Genomic DNA, 13,979 nt, shown 5'->3' on the forward strand with positions numbered 1-13,979 from the left:
TATGCATCACTTTGAGCGGGCGTTGATACTTTATGCTGCCGCAAACGACTTGCCTGATGTTTTAATGACTTGTCAACGAATTTATGGCCGAATCCTCGATTCCTCCGTCGCGACGCCTATAATTTTACATTACCAGGCGCCCCGACGCCGCCGACGCCTGCCGGGATGCATTATGAAGCAGGTCAGGCGCTAGCCGTCTTCGGGCTATTGTTTCCCTCGAGGGCGGTCGCAATAATCAATTCTACCCGGGTCCGAAATCAACACCCATAAAAATCTTGATTGGGTGAGACACCGGAAAAAATTGGGGTGTTGAATTAGAATCCTGATCGTTTAAAAACAAAGAAATGCGACGACGACCTCTAAACGTCTGTTTAACTGACCTTATGGCCTGGTTACACGATCAAATTCCGCAAATCCAATCAAAATGATGACCAAGATGGCGATCGAGAGTTATCTAGATTGATGAGTAGGTAAAATTAATTAAAACAGCGTGTTGATTGAAATAAGCACGGTTGTGTGGAAATCAGATGAAGGATGAGCCCCACAGTTCCATCATCTACCATCAAATTTTTGCAGGCCGCAGAGATTTGAGGTAGATGGTGCGCACCAGTCACTATTTGATCGGAATTTGACGGGAACTTGATTGTGTAACCAGGCCATAAACGTCTGTTTCAATTAACCTGCCGTTGAGTTTATACATCCTGAATTTTTCCACCCAAGGGCTGTTTTCCCTCAAGATAAACTTCAACATGCTTCCGTGTGGTGTTGTGTTTTCGGCGGACCTACTATTTTTGACTCATTTTTGGAACGGCATATCTTCGTTTTCCATGAAAAAGACGTAACTTCATTGTTAAGCTCACTGCAAGGCTGTGTAAACTATAATCGTGAGGTTGCCGCACATTTGTTTTCTTTTTTCTTTTTTTCTTTACTCTCAAGATGTTATTTGGGATATGATTTGGATTGTTATTTATAATTGCAAAATTCTGGTAAAAATTGGCGATAGGAGCTGTGCGTTTCAAAATACCATAGGAGTTCTTAAAGCCGACTAAAGAAGGCTATTGAAAATCATATAGCTGGCTGTAGAAAGACGGAGCAAATCATACAGCCGGGTTATACGAAGCTACAAAAAAGTATTCAGCCGGGCTACAGTTCCTATCGCCGGGCTTTACACTCTATCGCCATTGGCTATAAAAGGATATAAAATATTGTGTAGAAATTTGCGTGCTTTTGAAATCATTAAGTTTGATACGGAACTACCTTAATATTTACAGACACATCACACATTACTATTTTCCTCTAAGAACATATTTTTATTCATCAATTAAAATGAGAATAATCCATACAGAGTGTGCAAACATTTCAAAATCATGAGTTGAAAAACGCTGACTCCGCGAGATTAAATATTAGAGCCCAACACAAAGCGGAGCGGCGACGCACTGGCGCCTACAAACCTAACAGGGATACTTCACGCATTGCGCGTTATCCATAAAACCACCTATCTGTTTAGGGGAACTAATGGCACATACAGTCGTTTCCCTCACGAAAGAACGAAACTGCATATCAACGTTGCGAATTTGTACTCACATTTTATGCAACCCTTCGGAAACAGTCTGCTTTCTAACTGAAAATTAAGTTGAGTTCTCTTCTAATTCTAAGCAAAGTCGGCAAAATTTCTGTCAGAAAATTTGCGTGCCCATATTGTAAAAGATCGAAATGTGCGAGTCAAGTTTCCAACCGTGGGATGAAGTTACGTTCGTTTGCCTGGAAAACGAAGATGTGCTGTTTCAAAAATGAGCCGAAAATATTAATTCCGCCAAAAGAAAATCACACAACTCTTCGAAGAAGCATCTTGACAAAATCATTTTAAGGAAAATAAAACGTGATCAGGGACTGACACATTGAGATCCGCGAAAAGGACCGAATTCCGCTTATTTGTTTAAATTTTTTAGTAATATTTTTTCTAAGAAAAAAAAATCGATAGCAGAAAACATTTATCTGCTTCATTCATAGAAAACTTTACTTTCGGGTTTGTAAACGGTAAACAATATACTCCTTGAGGGCCATATACCACGTACTTTCGATCTAAATGCTGCCTCGCAGTGCCTTTGACGTCAGTAATCTCGGTCTAAAACAGGATATATTTAAGAACCCGATGCTATAAGTCAGCTTCCTATTTAAATAAAAGCTATATACTTTCGGATATCATCATTAATCTTCGGTCTGATCATGACTGATGAGAGACGTAATAGCCAAAATGAATTTTTACTGATTGAAAATACCTTAAAATAACTTGTAATAACCATCGTTGTTTTGGAACCTCTTGAAATAAGCACGGTATGTAAGTATCTACGAAAAAATGAAGCCTAGTACGAAAAAAACTTAAAATTAATATACTGTTGGTAGAATTTCATAGAAAAATGTTTAATCCATTCTATGCAAAAACGCTTAAAAGGTCGAGCTAGACCAAATTTCTGAAAGTTTGGAGTTTGCTGTAAAAAAGTAGCCAACTTTACAAAAATAAGGAATTAAATTAACATAAATTAAGTATACAAATGTTTGAATGTGTAATTTGCATGTTAGGGGCTGAAATTGTATCAACGAAAATACAGATGCAAGTCCTATAACCAAAAGGAATCGTAAATGCAGGTTTTGCGTGCAATACAGCTCCTTTTCATTCAATTAATTTTCATGCGAGTCTACCCATTGGAGAATTTTGGAGATCACCTTAGAGGTAGCTGCGGCAAAATCCTGATTCCCCTAGACATAGATACAAAAGGTTTTCAGATTTTTTTATCAATGTTTTTTTTTAATTTTCTAATTTATTTCCCGACTGAAAATCACCCAGTTTTGAGGCGAATCTTCTAGGGTTTTTTATTGCTGCGTATTTTAGCCTTGTTTTCCGTTTTTCCCCCTTGTTATTTGCCTCCTGTTCCTCTAAAAATTAGGGTCCTCCTCTTTGAACTTTACCCCGTTTAATTTTGTGTATTTTTCTGAGGTAAAAATGAAATTAAATTGTGACCTTGCTGATAAGCCTAGTTTTTAAGTTTTATCACAGGTAACTCGATTTTTCCTGAAACTTACAAGAATTTGGCAACTAACTGAAACGGATGTCTGGTTGTCATTGTGTTTGATGAACCGTGGAAGGGCTGGGGCTCCATTAATTAACGTCTTGGCAAAACAATCTGGTCGGAGCCGAGAGTAGTTGACTTACCAACAGCTGGGGTCCTCGAGTTTGGGCCTGGCGAAGGCGACGAAAGGGTGATTAATGCGAATTAGCCCCAACCGGCGTCTGAAAAATTGTTTCCTCACTTTGATCCCCGTCACGCAATTCAAGAGTCGTGCCCTTTCTTCAAAGAAATCACTTTCATGCTCCTGTAGCCGGCCCCGGCCGTGCAACCAATAACTCAGCGTAGGGTTTTGGTGAGGAACCAAAAAATTAAGCCACACACCAAAAACCTGTCGTGCTAGCGAAGAGAGCGTGTCAGCGGAAGAAGTTGGACATCAGAAATTCTAATTATTAATATTATATTTTATTTTTGAAAGAGAAGGTCAAAAACAAATCTTCATCGTAAAAGCAGCTGAAATGTGTCAAACTACTCACAGAAATGTAAATATTAATTTTTAATCTGTATTTTTTATCCAACACAAGGCTTAGAGCTTAGATATGATACTGCGGTGACACAAGTGTGGTCGCAGGCGCCTGGAAGCAACTATTCCTGAGCGGTTAATGTCCGCGTTGTATTCAAAGAAATGAAGGCGTTTTGATCTGGCGCAGTGAATGACATATTCTATAGTGGTGTGCTGCTGTGCTGCCGTTTTATGATCACCTTAAATAAGATCCATGGTTTTGGTTTTACAAGGTCGAGAGGGAAAAATGGAAATAGACACCCTTCTGCCGTGATAGCGAAGAGAGCAGAAACTGACAAATTTCCGAAATCGAGTTTCTTTCAAAATTCGTCTAATCTCTTCAGACGAAATCACTGAAATACCTGAAATAGCAAAATTCATCTTACGAGACATATGAGAAAGCCGCAAGTTCGCAAAAAATGACGCAGTTTTAGGCAAAACAGCAGTAAGTGACATTATTCCTCCAGAGAGTCAATGAAAACAGTGCTTTCAAGTAAAATGCCGCCCTCTTCTGCAAATTTCTAGCCTGAATATGTGTTTGTTCTGTGTCCAAAACGCAACTACGAAAGCATGCAGAAGATAGCACATCGATGGTGAAACTACCAGACCACGTATCTCGATTGCGGTGTTTAAAAATCTCCGCTTACATTTTATTTTTTTAAAGGAGATCAAATCAATATCATTCCTTAAAATTTTCACAGAATTTTCCTCGCACAAAGAGGAAAAATCAAGGAAGTCTTCAAGAATTAATGTTGAGAAGTTTTCAATTTTATGACTGAAGTATGACAGGAAGTCTGCGACGTCGCAAACCGAGATACGTGGTTTGATAGTTTCACCGACGACATACGGCTGTCTTCCTTAACGGTAGCCTACCAAAAAATGAAAAATACCTTTTTCATGTAATTGAAATAAAATCAGTCTATTTTTAATCATCCGAACGATTTCTAGGAGTCTTTCGGACGATTAGTAGCAATTTGACAAAGAACTGAGGTTTCATTCAATAAAATTTTCTGGTCGGACGTTTCGAAGCCTGTTTTCTCAAAACTTCATTTTTGCACTGACTCTTTGCTGTCTCAGCAGAAAAGGTTAACAAAAAAAAAAATAGCAATGCAGAAAAAAAGTGACACTAAAAAAAGTGAGGAAGAAACTCATATGAAACAAATTACATAAAAACATAACAATGAAATAATGAATAAAAAAGTAATAATGTTAACGTGAATTTAAAAAGAAGTGATGATGAAAACTAAGAATAAAAAAAATAATGAAAACAATGAATGAGTAATAACAATGAAAGACACATAAAATCATAGGGGGAAAATTATTTTTCCACAGTGAGAGTAAAACCTTACCTCGGCCTTACCAAGATCACTTACCGTTTTAGCAACAGTAATGATCAGTGGCGTGGCTTGAATTGCGATACATCGATTGGCGCTGGATGCAACTATTCGAGCTCAGTGATTGTCCGTGTTGCGTGCACAAAAATTGAAGGCGGACTGCCGTGCAAAGTACACTCGCGCTCGCGCTGCGCTCAGCTTAAACTTCGGATAGATGTCCTATTAGATGTAAGCTGTGGTTCTACGATTCACAATCAGACTACTTTTTATTGACTTTATTCCTCTTGCGGGGAATCTAATCGCATAGGATGCCGAGGGATATACTGCCGTGTGACTGAAGAGAGCAGTAACGGCATCTTTCAAATTTTCGAAATCGAGTTTTCCTCGCGGTGCGACCAATTAAATTTGAAGGATCTCACTGATTCAATTAACATAGAAAACTTCGTCTAGTTAATAAAAAACCGAGAACGGTAAGGGAGCAGTAAATGTGCAAAAATTGACCACAATGCTGACATGACAGCAAAAATCCGCATTTTCCCGTGAAAGCGGTGTACGTGCTGCTTTTTTAATTGTGGTTTTCGGTCAGTTTCTTTCTTTGAAAATTGCTGTCCATCAAACATACAACCATGCATACATATAGATCATAACACATACTACGGTCTTGTCTACCATTGCTTTTGCCATTGCTCAGTGGAATACCTCGTCGTTATTCAGATTATGCTGATTGCTATTTGCTGTGAAACAAAGTTTCTTCTGCGGGGAGGATCTTGAGTATTATTTCTGTTATTTATTTTTTATTTATTGTTTTAGAATCTCTCCTTCTTCCCATTACCCATGCACCTCAAATTTTCAGGTTAAGTTCCTGACAGTATTTGCGAAAGAATTCTGTAAATACATTGTCCCAAGGTATACAAGTTTCTTTGCTATGAAACATTGTTTCCAAAAAATTTAAAATGGCTTTTACGACGTTTTTGCGTTGGACAGCAGTAATGGAATGTTCAGTTTTTTTTTTTTTTTTTTTTTTTTTTTTTTTTTGTAGTTCTTTCGGGAGAAAAAGTGGCGAATCTTATCGAAGATATGACAATTTAAGCGTCTTGTTCCACCGGCTGTGGTAAACCAAAGTCGGGGGTTTCGATTTCCATCCGTTTCGCACTACCACCCCAACATGGGGTGGGTTTCGGCCAGATGGTCATCTAGGCGGTTAAACTATCATATGTTGGTTTGGCTCTAATTTGAAAAAAGCTTTGATCAGAAGCTGGCTAGGGAGATCGGGGACCGAAGTCGAGCCGACCAACTAAACCAAACTCACGGCTGCATATCTGCCCGGATGACACCGGAATCATCCCTATGTTCAGTTGTGCGCACGCCTAGAATATCATAATTTTGAATATTAAAAGGGGGTTCCGGGCCCCCCTAGCTTTCAACTCGACCACTGTTTTCTCCTATAATTACACCTCCTGGACACTTTTTTCCGGGACGGAAAACCGGCAAGGGAGACGGGTTAAGAGCGAATCAGGCGGAAGATACGGAGCCGAAATATATGCTAACAAGTTGTTGCTGCGCTCCTCCGTAATTGCTGTCTACTGACTTGCTACGTGTGTCGAATACTCAGCGGAGGCAGTTACGTCGGCCCAGAGTGTTGTCGTTTCATTACGCTGCACAATATCGCCGCCGGGGCGCGGGCGGGGCGGGGCGGGCTGTCGCAGAGGGGGAGGGGGGTTGATCCCTGTCACATTATTGCACTGATAAAACACTGCATTGGAGGGCCCGCGAGTGCCACTTTTATGCAGTTTTCACTCCGGAATGAAGAATAAAGGATAAACACCCACTTTGTAACCCGTAAATCATCGTTTAACGTCGATTCTCTGATTTTCTATTCCCGCATTTTCGACCTCGATCCCCTCTCCCCCCTTCCCTCGAGTCTCCCTGCGGGATAAACCCCTCGTAACGCGCAATGCACGGCGAATCGTGCTGCTGGGAGCATGGAAAAGTAGTGCAGCTAACAAGAAGAGAGACAATTTGGACGTATTTCTGCCGAACGGAAATATGTGCATTATGACTTTGAGCCCTGTTATGCACATATGCGTATGGGTCTCAGGGCTTATGTATTAATGCACATACTTCCATTTGGCAGAAATACGTCCATTTATTATAAAGACCTCGCATTAACAATCTAAGCGATGTTGTTGGGCGAAGCAATCTGTTCCTCCAAAAAGAATAGAAAATTGTTAGGGTTTAGCATTTAAATATCGCAGGTTATTGGTTAAAGAAGGAAGTATGTCTGATGAGAAAGCAGATAATTCTATCCTAGATTAGAATGTCGAGATCTTTTCTGATTTCTGACTAAAAAATATTATTTTGTAGATAAAAGCTCTGTTGAATATTTGGTCAACTCATAATAGCTTTCTATAGAGTTTTCAGCAGTGAGTAAGCATCATTCTCAAAATTACTCGACATGAAATATTAAAAATAATATTTTGAAATATTATATTGAAAGATTATGATGAAAATCTTTAATTGTCAAGTTTGAGGCAAACTATCGTTTTGAAAAACTTTCTTTTTCCAGTGCTAAAACAACCACAAAGAACCTCCCAAAATAAGGGTTGACTTTCGCCCCTTTTTCGGTATTCGATTCGATCATCGAACCTAGGTTTAAGTGAAAGCTTGTAATAACAGAAAACTCAGGAACAAATTTCAAGATGAGTATAGGAACCGTTTTCAAGTTACGGGGGGGGGGGGGGGCAGAGGGGTCAAACTCCGGCCTTATTTTTCGCTAGACACGTCGATATATCGATCGGTTATATCGATTTTTTAAGATTCTTTACGGAAAATCGACGATTTCTTGAGATTGGAATTGTTCATTTTTGATTCATGAATGACTAAATGCACCTAATGTGACTGTAGTACACCGACACCTACGAAATGTTTCTTGTAGAATCGATTTTTAACGTAACGAGTCGATAAATCAATCCCCTCCTTTGCCTTCTTAGTTGCCAGGGGGCAGCCCCCAGGTTGGGCTTCTTAGGGGCCAGGGGGGCGAACCCCTCCTTTGGCTCCTTAGTTGCCAGGGTGCGGCCCCGGGTTGGGCTTCTTAGGGCCAGGGGGACAACCCCCTCCTTAGGCTCCTTAGTTGCCAGGGGGTCGGCCCCCGGCTTTGGCTCCTTAGGGGCCAGGTGGGCGGCCCCCGGCTTTGGACCTCCGGAGCTTTTTCTCCCTAAGAATATCGAATGACACTGCTGTAATTCGTACCCCGTTGCCTGAAGTCAATGATTCGCCTTCAAATGGCCGGGTATGCAAAATGACTGCCGTGACGCACGAATAGTGGTATCAGAATTTTGCATTAAGTTTACGGATTGATTTGAAGGCGCTCTTCTGTATCCATTGTGAGTGGCCTTGTACAATGATGTTGACCAAAAAGTTCATAATTTTAGGTTTTAAATCGAGCCGCATATTCGAAAAATGCCGAAGAATATTATTTCGAAAAAATAATAAGATTGTTTTTGGTCTCTACGTCTTATTTAAAGAAGAGAGCGCAGGCGGCTGGATCAGATTGTGTATTTTAAGTCCCTTGGTTCGGTCATCGTATTCTGAAGCGAAACTGAAAATTCACCGTTTACAAGAGCGCAACTTACTCAAAAACGGTTGTGAATTTAAAAAGTTTTCCCACGGATAAAATGAGCTTTCTTTGATTAACTGTGAATAATCAAAATTGAAGAAAAGGTACTTTGTCCACCGGTCCATTAGGAAAGCGTAAAACATGGATGGATGGAGAATTAATGACCAACTAAATGTTATCTGATAAGGAATTTTAAGTTTGAAACCCTTTTTCCAGTCTTAAATGATCCAAATCCGCCAACAAGTTTAAAACACTAATTGCAAAAATGCGTATCTCCTGATACATACATATAGGTCGCTTTACAGCACACCCCCGCGCTCTACGACCCCTAACCTCCACTGCTCTCTTTCAAACCACAATCTCTTTTCACAATCATCTTTTCATCTCCTGATGAAGTGTCAATTCTTAGTGCCAAAAACGCGAATCTCGGCATTTCTGCCGTATTTTCCAACAGTTCGAGAAATTATTGAAACTGCTGATGGAGTTTGAAAAAAACATCTTATTCTTGCTATCCTCAAGAATTATTACCCTTCTACAGACAATAAAGAGGAATTCAGACAGTTGTTTTACTCTCCTGGAAAATCATATACTCACTCATCCTGGACATATCGACTCGTCAACATTAAAACTCGATTTTGCGTGTAAAAATACGTAGGAACCGGTGTGTATAACATGTGTAAACAACGATAACAACCCCGTAGACGCATCAAATCAACAAGAAAATAGCGAAAAATAAGGCTGGAGTTTGACCCCTTTGCCCTCCCGTAACTCGAAAACGGTTCCTATACTCATCTTGAAATTTTTTCCTGAGTTTTCTGTTATTATAAGCTTCCGCTTAAACCTTGGTTCGATGGTCGAATCGAATACCGAAAAATGGGCAAAATTTTGGGAGGCTGTTTTCATCAGAGAGACGGCAAACTTCCTAGGTCTACAAAATTTGACTATCTACACAGGCATTAGGCATTTGACAAAATTCCTGATTTGACAAGTATGCGGACTGCTTTTAGCAGAAAGGAACCAAGCCACATCAGCTATTGCCAAATTTAACTGGTCACTTTAATTTTTTGATAGAGAACATTTATGCGGATTTCTCTTAAAGTTAAGGAATTTGATCGTATACTCTGCAGAACATTCACTGATATTTGCACAATACGCACAACGTTTTTACGTAAAAAATTAAATTGCCCAATTAAATTTGGCAATAACTGATGTGGCTTGGTTCCTTTCTGCTTAACGTGGTCTATTTATTAGAGTATGTACTTTAAAATTTTCTTGTTACATCAGACCTGAAAATCTTCTGCTGGGAAAAGCTGCTAAGTGTTCTCTCATGGTTCAACTTAGATTGGCTCTAACCATTGCTCATTCGTCTGTTTCAGCGCTACCTAGAGAGCGCCCGCAAATAGCTGGTGATCGGGATCGGCACTACAAAATGGGCGATGTGATCAGTTTGAACTGCACCTCTGGAAGATCCTCACCCGCTCAGGCCCTCCAATGGTTCCTCAACGATAAAGAGGTCAGAAATATTTACTGAGCTCAACTTAATCTTCGAAACGTCGCACAGTGCGGAAGCCCATGGACAAAAATCGAAAATTGACATTCAAATTTTCCAATTATTGTTATGATATTCGTGATCAGGACACTAATTCTGACACGAAAGGGTTACTTTTTTTGTATTTTCCTCCAAAATCCGTTTAAATATGGATTTGAACTGAAGGATAATTCGATCGCAAAGGAACAAAAATCGAAAATTAACTTTCAAATTTTCCAATTATTGTTATGATATTCGTGATCAGGACAATAATTTTGACACTGGAATAATTCTGTAACGGGATCTCCACGTCAAGAAAATTGAAACTTTGAGCAAAAAAGTTTACAGCGGAGTGATCGTTGTAATTGATAGACAAAGCGATAGACAAAGAAGACATTGGGAGTATTAAGCGATGCCATTGGTTGAAATGGTTGATTCCAATAGACTAAGAGAGAAAATGATGGACTAACTAGAGTGTCTCTCGTGGGTTGCCGTTAGCAAGTCTATTACCTACCCCTTTTGAACATTGCAACCACCCGCTTCCAACAATAGAATCCCTCCGTATCCCCTATGTATTTTTTGTCTAAAGCTTCATTTATCAATTTCAACAATCAGCCCGCAGACCAAAACCATGTTTTACCACTGATCGAATTGTTGAGCTTTTCGCAGGTAACATAAGCGTTGAGTGCAATTTGCTAGTTTTTATTTTGTAATTGGACGCATTTAAATCAAAAGGAACTACAGTCATTGTGATATGAGCCCTGCCGTGTATGTATACTTGTGGATTGCACGGCTCATGGTGGAATGGACATAGTTCTTTTTTTATTTAAATACGTCCCAGTTGTCGTCTTGTTAGATGTATTCACAATAAAGAAAAATTTCCTCCACGGATAAAATTTCTGCCTGAAAAAAGAGCTTAATTGAGGGGCTTGGAGAACAAGCAGCATTAGTGCAGTTTTTGAAAACATTGAGATATTAATGATTTTAAGTGAAGCTAGTCGTGCTTCTGTGAAAAATTCGCTCACGAATTCCAATCTTTAAGCATCAAAAAGTCACGTGAAACTTTTTCTACCGTAAGGATCCATGTAATTTCGAAACTTCAAACACGTATTTATCAAAGTAGCAAAAACTGCATTCGTGTCCATGGTCTTCTAATCCCCTCAGTTTTCCTTTCTAGCAAGGCCTGTGTATTGAACTAAGGATATTCATAAAGTATATTTTGGGTTCAATCCGAATTTTATGTCGAATAGCAGGTTTGACTTGGATTCTTGGTTTTGCGATCCTAGTCCTTGACGATGCATTTCGTGGGAATTTGAATATGCATGAATTCCAAATTCAAAAAGAGAAAACACTGAGCGAAAAGTAAATTGAGTACTAACTTCTGATTATATCCGAAACTCGGGAAAGTCGCAGCTCAGAAATATTATGAGGTTCGAAAATGAAAGAGGAGGAAGGCTTTCTTGAGATGCCTAAGAATGAGCTGAATAGAGAGAGCGTAAGATGACCGACCCAACTTAGGATGTTGGCAAAACTCATTTCGTCCACTGTCAAGATGTATATTCGAGGACTTTCCTCCGAAACACACATTTCGGTATCTCTCGGGACGGGGCAAAAGCCGGTCGCGTTTAAAGAGGAAAGTTTATTAAAGTTGCAAGCAAACCACTACTCCATGTGATATCGAGTTAATTAAGTTTTGGAACAGTTCTGAAAATGTAATTAAAATAATTGACAAGTTGTTGGCCGGCAACGACCGAGAGGAGAGAAAAGCCAATAACTGCGAGGATTTTTGCGAGGAAAATGTCCGAAAAATATAGAAATACCCCTTTAGCTTTTATGCAGAGGGTTTAAGATCTCTCAACATTCCCTCTATCCATGCTGTGAGACCTAAACCAAAGTTTTGGATCTTTCATAGAAATTGGATCAGAATTCAAAGATAAAATGCTACTCCAATTTCCGGACTTTGTGGAAGTCCAGAATGACCAAAGTTGTATTTATATTCCTCTCGTATGAGAACATTCTAATTTTATAGATAACTAGCTGCTCCGGGCACCCTACGGGCGCCCTCCACAGCTAGCAATGGTGGTGCAGTAGCTTAATTGGAATCGGAGCAATTAGTTGAATCTATTTCATAATGATGAATAAAATGTCTGTAACAATACGTGTTGTTAGCAATCCGCAATACTACAGTTAATAAGTCAGGGTCAGTCAAGCCGCAGAGAATAAGATGCCAGGATATCAAGAAGCTGTGAAGCGGAGCAGCCTAGGGATTGCGAAGGAATGTGGGTGGCGAGTGATGAACGACAATGCGACCCAAACCTCCTTCTTTGAGGTTGGTGGTAGGAAAGCTAGACGAAAGAAAACGGAGATAGCCGAAAGAACGTGGTGGGAGGGGTGGCTGAGACCCTAGAGGGGGGGTATCTAGGGACGGGCAAGCAGGAAGCGGCCGGATGACCGCTCGAAACAGCTGAACTTTACTCGTCGATAAAAGTAAGAAAATTTGAGAAAATCGAAAAAACAATTACAGCCTGCAAATCTGCAGATCAGAAGCTTTCATTTAAAAAAAACCCTATGAAAATCGGTCCGGTGGTTCTCTCAAAGTTAATGTCCCAAAATGCGGACTTTAGCCTGAATAAATGGGAGAAAATTTGAGCCCAGCTAATCTTCACTCGTCGATAAAAGTAAGACAATTTGAGAAAATCGAAAAAACGATTACAGCCTGCAAATCTACAGATCACAGACTTTCATTTAAAACAAAAATCATGCAAATCGGTCCGGTGGTTCTCTCAAAGTTAACGTCCAAAGATTCGGACCTCCGTTTTAATGCATCGAAGAAAATTTGAGAAAATTATGAGAGAAAATTTGAGAAAATCGAAAAAACGATCACAGCCTGCAAATCTACAGCTCAGGGGCTTTCATTTAAAAAAAAAGATCACGCAAATCGGTCCGGTGGTTCTCTCAAAGTTAATGCCCCAAGATTCGGAACTTTGCATTTTAATATATAGGATTATTCTGAAGGAGGTATAATTCACTTTCATTTGACAAAGTAGGAATATGAGGTTCCGTAAGCATTGATAGAGGAAATCTGATTGTACTATAGTTCATCTTGCAAAACTAGCTGTTATCAACACATTTATATTTTAAATCATATTTTTTATAAATCATTAAATCATAATTTTTATAATTTTTTTTTGACTATATTTAATTATATTTTTTAGAAATTCAATTTTAATTAATTTTTAACTTTAAATTAGTTAATTAACACTTAGTGTAATAAATGGATTATAATAAAGACAAAGATAATTAGTTTAATCATTTTATCAGTGCCACTATTCAGACGTTAAATGGACTGAGTTAAGCAGGAAGGAACCAACCCACATTTTGGAAAAAATTGAGTTATGAGTGGTTTTGAGCTCAACCACTAGTCTACTATCTATCGCCAAAAATTCAAAGTTTTTGTTGGAGCAAATTTTGCAGAAATTGAACTTGAAGTTTATCTTTTACATTGAGTCGTATGCCGGAGCCAAACTTTAAACCTCTTTTTCTCGGTTCGATCCCGATGTGGCTTGGTTCCTTTCTGTTTTTACTCCGTCCAAATAGCTTGCCCCTGCCTAACCTGTAAAACGAAGGCGAATCTAATTACTTAACAAATTCGTCACCTACCGGCCAAAAGTATCACAAGCGCCATGCGACGTTTCAAAATTTCCGCCGCCATTTTATTTTTTTTACAGAGAAATTGTTCAACGAAGCTGTCCGAAAATTTCACTGAATTTTCTTTAGTGCAGCCGATAAAATTCAGTGAAATTTTCAAACAGATTCAACCAACAATTTCTACGTGAAAAAATAAAATGACGGTGGCAATTTCGACGAGCTTTTT

General features: G+C 39.3%; 1 protein-coding gene across 2 annotated transcripts in view; it reads left to right on the forward strand.

Annotated features, from left to right (window-relative positions):
- The window catches only part of LOC109042108 (uncharacterized), a 155,923-nt gene that overhangs the window by 133,573 nt on the left and 8,371 nt on the right, over nucleotides 1–13,979 (forward strand). For both annotated transcript variants that reach the window (XM_072296070.1, XM_072296071.1), the window contains one exon: nucleotides 9,954–10,090. In XM_072296070.1, the coding sequence (XP_072152171.1) occupies nucleotides 9,954–10,090 (137 nt within the window). The remainder of the gene's footprint in view (nucleotides 1–9,953; nucleotides 10,091–13,979) is intronic.

The sequence above is a fragment of the Bemisia tabaci genome, chromosome 2 (assembly GCF_918797505.1).
Source record: "Bemisia tabaci chromosome 2, PGI_BMITA_v3".
Classification (NCBI taxonomy): Eukaryota; Metazoa; Arthropoda; class Insecta; order Hemiptera; family Aleyrodidae; genus Bemisia; species Bemisia tabaci.